This window comes from Echinops telfairi, unplaced genomic scaffold (genome assembly GCF_000313985.2).
Source record: "Echinops telfairi isolate 266 unplaced genomic scaffold, ASM31398v2 ScPeMD7_7457;HRSCAF=8495, whole genome shotgun sequence".
Classification (NCBI taxonomy): Eukaryota; Metazoa; Chordata; class Mammalia; order Afrosoricida; family Tenrecidae; genus Echinops; species Echinops telfairi.
In genome coordinates, this window is record NW_022111357.1 from 3,456,450 (window position 1) to 3,468,465 (window position 12,016).

At 48.8% G+C, this 12,016-nt stretch overlaps 1 protein-coding gene across 1 annotated transcript; it reads left to right on the top strand.

Moving 5' to 3' along the window:
• The first annotated feature begins 7,180 nt into the window (after positions 1 to 7,180).
• MYCL (MYCL proto-oncogene, bHLH transcription factor) lies at positions 7,181 to 11,980 on the top strand. The gene is made up of 3 exons (XM_004704942.2): positions 7,181 to 7,235; positions 7,620 to 8,124; positions 11,038 to 11,980. Exons 2-3 carry the CDS (start codon positions 7,629 to 7,631, stop codon positions 11,631 to 11,633), a joined length of 1,092 nt encoding a protein of 363 aa, XP_004704999.1. The 5' UTR covers positions 7,181 to 7,235; positions 7,620 to 7,628; the 3' UTR covers positions 11,634 to 11,980.
• The last annotated feature ends 36 nt before the right edge of the window (positions 11,981 to 12,016 follow it).

The window sequence follows — 12,016 nt, forward strand, 5'->3', positions numbered from 1 at the left end:
AATAATGCCCATATTCTGTTGGGTCACCTTTCTTTGGAATGGGCACAAATACAGATCTCATTCAGTCAACTCTTCCACATTTCTTGGCATAGACTTGTGAGAGCTTCAGTGCTTCATCAGCTTGTCGAAACATCTCAGTTGGAATTCTCTCAATTCCTAAAGCCTTGTTCTTCTAGAATGCTTTCAGAACAACTCGGACTTCTTTCTTCAGTACCCATTGTTCTTAATCTTGGGTTGCCTCTTAAAATAGTTGAACTTCGGCCAGTTCTTTTTGGTCAGACTACAGTGACACTGTAGTCCCTCTATCATCTTTTGATGTTTCCTACATCATTCCATATTTTGCTCATAGAATCTTTCAATAGTATAACTTGAGCCTTGAATGTTTCTTCACTTATTTCAGCTTGAGATACGCTAAGCACGTTCTCCTTGTTGGTTTTCTAATGCCAGGCCCTTGCACATTTCATTGTAATCTTCTGTATTCTTGAACTACCCTTTGAAATTTTCTTTCTTTCTTTCTTTTTATCATTGTATTGGGGGCTCGTACAACTCTTACCACAATCCATACATCCATCCATTGTGTCAAACACATTTGTACATTTGTTGCCATCATCATTCTCAAAACATTTGCTTTCTACTTGAGCCCTTGGTATCAGCTCCTCATTTTTCCCCTCCCTCCCCACTCCCCGCTCCCTCATGAGCCCTTGATAATTTATAAATTATTATTATTTTGTCATATCTTCCACTGTCCGACATCTCCCTTCACTCACTTTTCTGTTGTCCACCCCTCAGGGAGGAGGTTATATGTAGATCCTTGTAATCAGTTCCCCCTTTCTACTCCACCTTCCCTCTACCCTCCTGGTATCGCCACTCTCACCACTGGTCCTGAAGGGGTCATCTGTCCTGGATTCCCTGTGTTTCCAGTTCCCATCTGTACCAATGTACTTCCTCTGGTCTAGCCATATTTGTAAGGTAGAATTGGGATCATGATAGTGGGGGTGGGTGGGAAGGAAGCATTTAGGAACTAGAGGAAAGTTGTATGCTTCATCATTACTACACTGCACCCTGACTGGCTTGTCTCCTCCCCACGACCCTTCTGTAAGGGGATGTCCAGTTCCCTACAGATGGGCTTTGGGTCCCCAATCTACACTCCCCCTCATTCACAGTGATACGATTTTTGTTCTTTGATGCCTGATAACCTGACTCCTTTGACACCTCTTGATTGCACAGGCTGGTGTGCTTCTTCCATGTGGGCTTTGTTGCTTCTGAGCTAGATGGCCGCTTATGTACCCCTTTGAAATTTTCTTGTAGAGCTCTTTTACTTCATCATTTCTTCCATTTACTTCAATTATTCTATGTTTAAGAGCAATTCCATTAAGGAGGTGCAAATCAAAACCACAATGAGATACAACTTAACACACACTAGAAAAAGGTGTAAAAAAAAAAGGAAAACTACAAGTGTTGGCAAAGATATGGAGAAACTGGAGCCCTTATCCTGGTGGGAATGCAAAACGGTACAACTACTGCGGAAAAGAGTATGGCAGGTCCTTAAACAGTTAGACATGGAACTACCCTATGACCCAATAATCCCACTCTTTGGTGTATACTAAAGAGCCTTGAAAGACCAGTACAAACAGACCCGTGTCCACCAGTGTTCCCTGCAGTACTGGTCACCATTGCCAACAGGTGGAAGCATACAGAATGTCCACCAAAAGATGAATGTGTAAACCAAATTTGGTAGATGCGCACAATGGAAAGAATAGCTCTGACACATGCTACATTATGAATGACCTTGAAAACATCATACTGAGCGCAGTATATCACTCACTAAAGGGCCACTGGTTTATGATCTTACTCCTATGAACTATCTCCCAAACTCCAAACTCACTGTGGATTCCAACTCATAACAACCCTGTAGGACAGAGAGAAACTGTCCCCTGTGGGTTTGTGAGACTGTAGCATTAGAGTAGAAAGCCTCATCTTTCTCCCTCGGATGGGGTTGGTGGTTTCAAACTGCTGACCTTGCAATTAGCAACTCTAAGCATAACCCACAAGGCAAATATCTAGAAACCAAAGTCTATATTAGTGGTGACCAGGGGCAGAAGGGAAAGGAAAAGGAAGAATCAGTGAATTTCCATTTATAGTGATGGGAAATTTGGCAATGAATATGGATGGATGATGGTTGTATAACGTGATTAATGTCATTGCTTTCACTAAATTGTATACATGATAAATCTTACACTAGCAAAAGTGGTGTGATATACATATTTATAATTACTTTAAAAAGCATATGTATATAATATCACATACATATGGGTTTTAAATTTTAGTTGAAAAATTCCATTATTTTAAATTTCATTTTCCCATAAATGTCAAATCCCTTGTGTGTGTGTGTGTGTGTGTGTGTGTGTGTGTGTGTGTGTTTACAACAGTAAAACATTACTATCTCTGTCCTGTAATAGGATGCCCAAGGAAATTTTAAAACCAGAAAAAAAAAGACTATGTATGTTGGTTGAAACATAGAAATAAATATTAGAGGGAAAAAACACCTGAAAACATAGCTGTCTTCGGGAAGCAGCAATCTTGATTGGTGAGAGCAGAGCGGAAGGCTGTTGTTCTTGTTATTAAATCTTGTCTTTTATTTTGTTGAATTTGTTAAGCTCTGTGTGTGTGTGTGTGATTTAGATTTTAAAATATGTTGTAAGAAGAATGAAGGACATTAAGAAGTCTACAAAAATCGAGTATCCCTTGGGTAGCATTAGTTACCTTGGTGAATTCATCACCATCCTGGATCCAGACATCAGAGCGTAAACCAGAGTTGTTAGCCGTAAGAGCTGCAAGATCTCTATGGAGCAGACACACATTAACCAGGCTCATGAGACTGATATTTCAAATCAGATGCCAATTCAGTAATTCATAAGGGGAAGCAGGGCTTTGAAACAGACTGGATCTTGCCATTCACCAGTGAGTGCATTCAGTCCCTGCAGGCAGATGGACAGCCGGGACAGAATGGCTTTCAGTAGGCTATGTGGTGAACCCGGACGTGGGCAAGGTGGGGAGTGGAGTCAATGGGGTGGCTCCAATGAATGATGCCTCCCTTCCCCCATGTTGCTAGGCCAGCAACTGTCTCCTGCTGGTGAGTACTCAGACAACTCTCCTTGGTCTCTGCTTACTTGGCCGCCCAAGCCCATCCTAACTGGTGCCCCCTTTATTTAGCTGTATTAATGCCTTTAATCAAACTCTCATCCAAACTGAACCTGAGAGTTTTTCTATGCCCATCAAGTAGGGTGGCAAGTCTCCACTTTAAACCACTAGAGAATTGCGTTCAATCAAACAGATAACACATTTACAAAGCACCCATTATGTTCCAGGCTCAGTTCTAAGGCCTGAGGTTACAGCACTGAACAAGACTGACATTTATCCCTTCTCTCACGGAGCTTAAAATCAGAAGGCAGACATTAAGCAAACCATTTAAATAACTGAAAATGTGCAAAATAAAGAGCACCCTCAAAAGACAATGTGATTTCCCTTTTTCTAGCTTTGGAGATAGGGAGAGCACTTCCGAATTGCTCTAAGGCAGTGGTTCTCAACCTGTGGGTAGCGACCCCTTTGGGGGTCAAATGACCCTCTCACAGGGGTCGCCAGATTCATAACAGTAGCAAAATTACAGTGATGAAGTAGCAACGAAAATAATTTTATGGTGGAAGGATCACCACAACATGAAGAACTATTAAAGGGTCACGGCATTAGGAAGGTTGAGAATCACTGCTCTGAGGTTTCACCTACAATAAAACTAAGGATGTGGGGAGTGCTGCACAAGGACTCTAGTCTAGAAGAGGAAGAAACCCCATGTTCCAAGCATAGATTCCCAGTCTCTTGTTAGATATCTCCAAATTATTTCAATAAAATTATTTTTCTGCTTAAATTTCTCTAGGGTTAGTTTCTGCCATTTGTCACCAAGATCCTTGCCAGCAACCATTTCAGACATCTGTGAACCAAAGACTCAATCACCAACAGGCGGTTCCAATTTCTCTGCCTCTGGGCTAAGACCAAAACTGCAGCTTTTCTAATCTGTGACTGGGGTTTAGCACAGAGCAGGAGCCGCAGGCTGTCTCAATAAAATCTGATTGCCCAAATCACTCAGCTAACAGATATTTGCCAGAAGCTATTCTAGGTGCTGAGGATACAAAGCAAGGAAGAACTAGTTCCTGTCTTTAAGAATATGGGCCTGAGACTCAACATTGAAAAAGTCAAGAGCATGAGTTCCCCTGCCTGCTCTCCCCACTGATGTATCAACTTATATCTTGTGTCTATGCTCCAGCTACATTGAACTGCTTGCACTATTCCCTTCCCACGGATGGAATACCCATAGTGAGTGGTCTGGCGTTCACAGAGCATAGGAGTGGAGGGAAGGGAACAGCAGGAAATCAAGCTAGATAGACAGAAGCCAGACCTTAAATGCCAAGTGAAACCTTCTGGATGTTTTGACTTCTGTCTCAAATATCTTTGGATCTATATAGCTCAGACTATCAGTGTGGTTTCATAGCTGTTCCTCTTTTACTCAAGGTAGTTTGTATAGAAGATAACTACAGTACAGTGAATTACTTAATATTGCTGTTCTAGCCATAGCCTTTGTTATTCTCACCAAACAAGCTTTGTTTTCCTGCTGGGTCTGGGTAAGAAGGTGGGGAAGATACTGATTGGATTGTGTGAGTGAATGTTAACAAGCTTCATTGTGATTGCCTTCCTGCTAAGTATAAAATAAGCCATCTCAGAAGCACGCAGGGGGGAGTTTCAGGAGTGGAGTGGAACCCCGAGATCCCCGTGCATTGAACCCATTTGAGCCAGGAGACAGCTTTGGCATCCGTGGAGTGGCAGAGGAACAGCAACAGCAGAGTTAAGAGGCAGAGCATGAGACAGAGCAGTGGACTTCCTAGCCCAAAGATAAGGTGACCAGATGTCCCGCTTTTGGCAAGCCAGTCCCAATTTTTAACAATTTTTCCTGCATCCCGTGGTGTTTTTAAAAAGTCCTAATTTTTGGAGAGAATGCCTGACAAGCTAGGGTATACGGTTTTCGGCTGCCATGTGGCTATTTCACCAGGATATGAGTTTTATCAATGGTGTCCTGCTTGACCAATGTTAAAATCTGGTCACCTTACCAAAGAGCAAATAAAACTCAGTGCTTTGGAGCAGGAGGTAGCCTTACGTAGTGGGATGGATACCTCTGGGCACTTCAGTGTAAGAGATAAATTGGCTGACCCACAGAGCTTGAGCAGAGTGATTGAGGTTTACAGAAGGATAGCTTGCCCTTTGGGCATTTATTGGCAGCCCTAAAAGATCTTTGTAGCACTGCTATAGTAGGGCAGAGGCCAGGCCAAGTGGCTGAGGGAATAACCAAGAAGAAAGTGTCCTGACTGGACAACTGTATCCTGAGTATTTTTCATCTTAATTGTAACCTATTAACTTCCCTAATAAACCCCGTAATCATGAATATTGTCTGTGAGTTCTGTGTGGCCATTGCAATGAATTATAGAACCCAGCCACAGAAGTAGAGTGAATGGAGTGAAAAAGCATGGAGTGTGGGGTCATGTCTGATCTCTGCCTTGTGGCAATCAGCCTTGGAAGCCAGAGGAGGCTTAATGTGGATTCCATGCCATTTTCACAATCGGTGTCAGAAGTGGGATTCAGTGCAACGACTCTAGATTCATTGGACGCATGGGGCTTTGTAAAGAGGAAGAGCAATGGGGTATGGGAAGTAAAACTGTTGATTCTTAGATGGTTACTTTGATTATTATTACCGGTAACTATTTAAAGGGTAGTAAAAGATATGCTGCAGCTGGAGGAGGAAAAGCTGCTTTTGGAATGGCCTGGGGCAAAATTCAGGTTGACTAATAAAAATGATTGATAGGGGACCAAGAGGTCCCTGTGGATTGGACCACCTTTATCCAGGAAACAGCTTTGGCAACATAATAGTGGCAGAAGGGCAGTAACAGCAGAACCAGAAACCAGAGTGGTAGACTTTCTAGTCCACAGAGCAAGTAAAGCTAAGGGCTTTGTGGAAGGAGACTGGCTTGTGGAATGGGGTACTTCTGGGCACTTAATTAAGAAAGATGGTTTTGCTGACCCACAGAGGTGGAGTTGAGTGCTTTGGGTTGAGGCCATGATGCCATTTTCACAATGACACATGGGGCTTATATTGTATTATTATTATCCTGGCCTGAAATACAGAACCAGCAATATTCCCATTTTATAGATAGGCAAAGAGAGGCTTCAAATGACTAAGCTCCATAGTTAGCAAATTGTAAAGCAAGGACTTGAATGCAGTTTCCAAAATCCAAATCTCTATCTCCTTTCCACCAAGGATAGAATGCTTTTGTGTGAGCTTGGGAGGGCAGGGATTTCAGCCTAGACCTGTCTTATGGGAACAGTTACCCTTCTTCACTTGCCTCTTCTCCTGGCCCATCCCCTTTCCTGGATGCTCTTAGATTCTAACAACGTACGTGCCACCATCCTTTAATTTTATGGATGAAACTCAGGTTCAGAAGATTAAGTTTCAGGATCCAAAGCCAAGAACTGTCACCACGCTGCTCCACTGCAGTTCAGGCTTGGGCCACAGAACTAGACTGATGATGAAGTGGATACTGAGGGCCGCCAGATGGCGCTGGTGGTGGCTTGACGCACCTGAACGGATAGGGGCGCACCGGGGGAAGCTGGCTCGCGACGCGGTGGATCGCGGAGCAGCTTTATTCCTCCGTCCAGACAGGCTGGGGCGCCTCCACCAGGCGACCACCAGGTTGCATTAGCTAGTCTCGGGCTTTGCGCTGCCTAGAGAGCAATTCCTTGAGGGTAGCAGAGGGATAGCGTGGAGCCAGCAAACCAAGGGGGACCAAAAGGGGTGGGGCCGGGACTCTGCCACCCCCACCTGTCGGCTGCAAGGAGAAGGCGGACCAAAGGGCGGGCCTTCTCGGGTAGGACCCGCCTCCTGTCCCCGAGCCCGATTCTCGACCACATATAAGGCAGCCTGGAAACAATGCTCTCGCAGCTCACGCTCCTTCTTCAATCCCTGGAGCGCCCGAGCTGCTCGCCCTGCTGCGCACGAGCAAAGGCGAGTGTGCGCGCTTGGGACGCGCGCTCCTGAGTGCGGGGCAGTGGCGCGCATGTGCGGGTCTGCTGACTGCCCGGCTGTCCCAAGCTGGCGAGGAACCGGGGCGCACTCAGTGGTTGGCGGCCCGAGTGAGGTGAGGCTGCGGACCGCCCAGGGACGGGTCTGGGGTGGACGGTAGGCTACCTTCGGGATACCGGGCCGGCCGGCCGGGGTAGCTGCGCGCCGGGGTGAGGGGTGGGGGCCGCGGGGGGCGTGCTGGCAAAGTTTGCTTTGAACTCGATCCCTGCAGCCTGGTCCGTGCACATTGAGCGACTTCACTGGCCGGGCTGACCCGGGGTCTCGCTTCCCGGCACGCCCGGGCCGGGCCCAGGCTACCAGCTGGTGGGGCTGGGGTGGGACCCGCGGGAGCCCGGAACCCGAGCCGGCTGTGTGGCGGCACCCAGGGGCGCCTCTCTCGCCAAGCCCCCAGCCCCCCAGCCCGCACCCGGGTTACCACGTCCCCTCTTCCCTCCCGCAGCAAGAAGACATGGACTTCGACTCGTACCAACACTATTTCTACGACTACGACTGCGGCGAGGATTTCTACCGCTCCACGGCGCCCAGCGAGGACATCTGGAAGAAATTCGAGCTGGTGCCGTCGCCCCCCACGTCGCCGCCCTGGGGCTTGGGTCCCGGCGCCGGGGACCCGGCCCTTGGGATTGGTTCCCTAGATCCGTGGCCCGGAGGGGGAACTGGAGATGAGGCAGAATCGCGGGGCCACTCGAAAGGTTGGGGCAGAAACTATGCCTCCATCATCCGCCGTGACTGCATGTGGAGCGGCTTCTCAGCCCGGGAACGCCTGGAGAGAGCGGTGAGCGACCGGCTAGCCGCTAGCGCATCCCGGGGGAACCCACCCAAGGCTCCTACCGCCCCAGACAGCGCTCCCAGCCTGGAAGTCAGCAACCCAGCGCCTGCCCCACCGTGTGCGCTGAGTGAGCCCAAGCCCCAAGTCTGCTCCGGGTCTGAGAGCCCTAGTGACTCAGGTAAGTATCGCCAAGAGGTGGGCATCCCATGGGTAGCCAAAGTTCAACCGATAACTGGGGTCAAGCACTGGCGTTTGGCAAGCCCTTCACCCACCTCCTTTCTCTGGCTGAAGCAACCGGCCAGCCGGTAGCCCCCAGCAGTGTCTGGGTGGCACGTGGGTGTGTTGGTAAACAGCTTGGAGAAGTGGCATGGGAGCCTGCCTGTTTTTAATGAAGGTTGGAGCCCCGTAAGCAAGGGCCAGAGGCTTGGGACTTGCAGCGGACTATACTGTGGTTGGACTGGAGGAGATGTCAGTCCTTGGGAAGCCGGAAGGGGTCCCTTAAGGGTCACCAGAGCCTGGAAGCATTGGTGTTGTTTCTGCTTTCTCTGCGAAATTCACTCTCCCCTACTGAAGGAGGAAGCTGAGGAACCTTTTGTGCAAAGCTGAGACCTTCATCCTTTAAAAATAGCCCACTTTAATATGTCAGTAATGCCATTCTATTGTACCTCCCACCTCTGACCACGGTGCTTCCCCACTAGAGGATGGGAGCCTGGGGAGGAATGACTGCTCCTCATGATGGGAAAACTAAGGCTTAGAGACAGGAATCACTAGAAGTGAAGCCCAAAAAGAATGCTAGACAGCATTCTTTTCCCCACCCTCCATCCCAACCAGGCAGGTGACTATAAGACTCTTCCCTACTTCTTCCCTGTGCCTTGTCTTGTTGGTTTAGCCTGTCATGAAAAGGTGTCCCGGCTGGTTCTGCACTCCTCTTGGGACTCCAGTTGCTCTCTAGCCTTCAACAACTGTTCATTGATTCCTACCTGGTGCCATGCGCTGAGTTCTAGGTACTGAGGCCAGAGCCTTGCAGCCCCTGTACTCACAGCATGTGCATACCTGGCTGAGGTCTCCCTGGGCAGCAACAGCATCCTGAGCACCAGGCTGCCGTGTCCAAAGCCCAGCCTCTTAGACCCACCGGAAAGGATGCTTTTCTGTAAGGTGCAAACGGAGGTGCTGACATCAGGCAAATCGGGACTGAGAAAACTCACCGGAGCTTTTAATAACTTTGAAATGACCATTTGAGAGAGGTCTGAGGAATGGGTATGGGAGCTGTCACACAGTTGGGGGGAAAATAAGGAAAACCAGAAAAACTACCTACCTATATTCTTCTTTTGGTCCACTGTATGGTTTTTAACCTGCCTGCTTCCTATACCAAAAAATGTGTGTTTGCCTAATGGTTTGAATGAGAATACTTGAGATGAAGAATTCAATAAAACGGCTTCTCTGCCAAGGTTGGTGGAGTTTACAGATTGTAGTTTGAGATCTAGAACATTGCGGAAGTCATGCTTGGACTTGGCTAATCCCGCTCTCTCTCTTGCTTTCTGGGCCTCAGTTTCTCCCTTTGTCTAAGAGAGGGCTGGGCTGGATTGCCCTGCCAAAGTTATTTCCTTGTCTGGGCAGAGAAGAGTTAAGATACTGCTCTGAGAAGGAGAATGGTGTATAAAATGATTTCTTCCTCAGCCATAGGTTTACCACTGAAATATCTAAAGGTCCGGGTGTAGGGAAACCTCCTGAATCATTTTCTGACCTGCCCTTTAACCTGAACCTGTTTGCTGGCTCCTGGTTCACTCACAGGCCACATGGCCTAGAACAAAATGCAACAGATTGCAAACAATGAGGGGGGTGGGGAGAGTGACTGACGGCAGAGTTCAGCCAATAGGGACTAGGGGCTGGTTGAAACAGCATTCCAAACACAGCTTGGCCAGCCAATCGTAGGCTTTGGGGCCAGGAGGGCTGAATGGTCAGGTTTTATTAATGGAGAAATAATGCGATTGTCCACACAATGGAAGCCATCCTGACAAAGGCGCTCTAGCATCCTGATATGCAAAAAAGTGTGAGAACTGAGCTCTTCTGTTGTCCAGGGCCGAAAGGCTTCAAGGTGGCTTTCTGTGGAGCCTGCAGAATGTGTGGTGCAGGAAGCCTTCTCCAATTGCCCCTCTCCTGTTGAGGGTAACCTCAAGGCCCCTTGGGCCAGGAAATGGTGGGGGCAGGTCCAGGTAGTTTCCAGGACCCTGGTGTTTTGGTCCTTGTAGCGGGACATTGTCCTGCTGCTCCGTTTCACCTCGGGCCCAGGTAGTTTAGGAATGGTCTCTTTTACCTTTGTGTGCTGATCCTATAAGTTCCATAGACCTGTGATTGCCAATCACTTCTGGTCCAGGGAGGGGGGTGGGGTGGTCGACCTATAAATGATGGATGACTTTAGAAACCCATTGAACCCAGGAGCAAAATGCTCCTAAGGGAAGCCCTGGCCCTCCCCTCTGTGGGTGAGCAGGAATGGGCTGTGTGGCCCTCTCTTTGCTGGATCTTCAGCTGAAAGGGATGGCAGAATAGAGAGGTGGGGGAATAATAGGATTTATAACTTGTGAAAAGTAACAATTCCCAAGTGCAGGCTGTGCTGGGCAGGAACAAAGGGCAGCTCTGCCCACAGACCCTTCATTTACAATTCTGATGGGGCATGAAAGCGCCCGACTGGGGAAGATCTTTATAGCTAAACTTTGTCCCAGGCCGGTAGCTCTTTCTCTCCATCCCCTCAGTGGGGGAGGGTAGATCCTGTGCAGACTGGGGGCTGTTGGCTTGGGTCTGCCTTTTGTTCTTATCTAAGCCTGGCAGTGCAAAAGGAAATTAGAGAATACTTTCCTTCTTGCTTATTTCCCTTCCTTTCCTCTACGCCGCTCTTACCCGATAGCCAATGAACCAGCCAGCCTTCTCGCACTTCAATTTGTTTTTATCTAAAAGGTGGGGTGGGGGTGGGGGAGGCGGGGGAGGCACACCTACCTTCCCAAGCCCCAGCAGAGAGAGCCCCAACTGTCGGTGTCTGTCTGTGTGCGTGTTTCTCACGGATGTGTGCCTTCTCTTGCTCTGTTTTCTTGATCAGAAGGAGAAGAAATCGACGTTGTGACCGTGGAGAAGAGACAGTCGCTCGGTGTGCGGAAGCCAGTTACCATCACGGTGCGAGCAGACCCTCTGGACCCGTGCATGAAGCACTTCCACATCGCCATCCATCAGCAGCAACACAACTACGCTGCCCGCTGCCCTCCAGAAAGCGGCTCCCAGGAAGAGGCTCCCGAGAATGCACCCCAAGAAGAGGCGCTGGAGGAAAATGTTCCCGAGGAAAAGGAAGAGGAGGAAGAAGAGAATGTGAGCCCGCCACCTGCAGGAAGGCAGGCTTCCCGGGCCTGCCACCCCAAGTCAGGCACCTCGGAAACTGAGGATCTGACCAAGAGGAGGAACCACAACTTCCTGGAGCGCAAAAGGCGGAATGACCTCCGTTCCCGGTTCTTGGCCCTGAGGGACCAGGTGCCCGCCCTCGCCAGCTGCTCCAAGGCCCCCAAAGTCGTGATCCTGAGCAAGGCCTTGGAATACTTGCAGACTCTGGTGGGTGCGGAGAAGCGGATGGTCACCGAGAAACGGCAGCTCCGAAGCCAGCAGCAGCAACTGCAGCGAAGAATCGCGTACCTCAGCGGCTACTAACCGACCAAAAAAAATGCCCAACTGCTCAGTCTTATGAAAACACAACTTTATTCTGTATCCTTCTGACTCCCTCCTTCCTGCCGCCCACCCACCTCCCCCCCCCACTTAGTAATTTGCACATTTTGTTTATGGTGGGACAGTCTGGACAATAGATCCCAGAATGCATTGCGGCCAGTGCACACAATAAGGGCTTGCATTCTTGGAAACCTTGAAACCTAGCTCGCGTCCACTGACTGGTTGGAATGCTGTGGCGCCTTTGGCGTCTCAGGCAGGCAGCTGACTGTGTGGAGCCTTGGGGTCTGCCTAGCTGACTAGCTCCGAGAAAAAGAAGAAAAAAAAGCCTGACAGATGCTATGCAACAGGTGGTGGACGTTGGGGGGGGG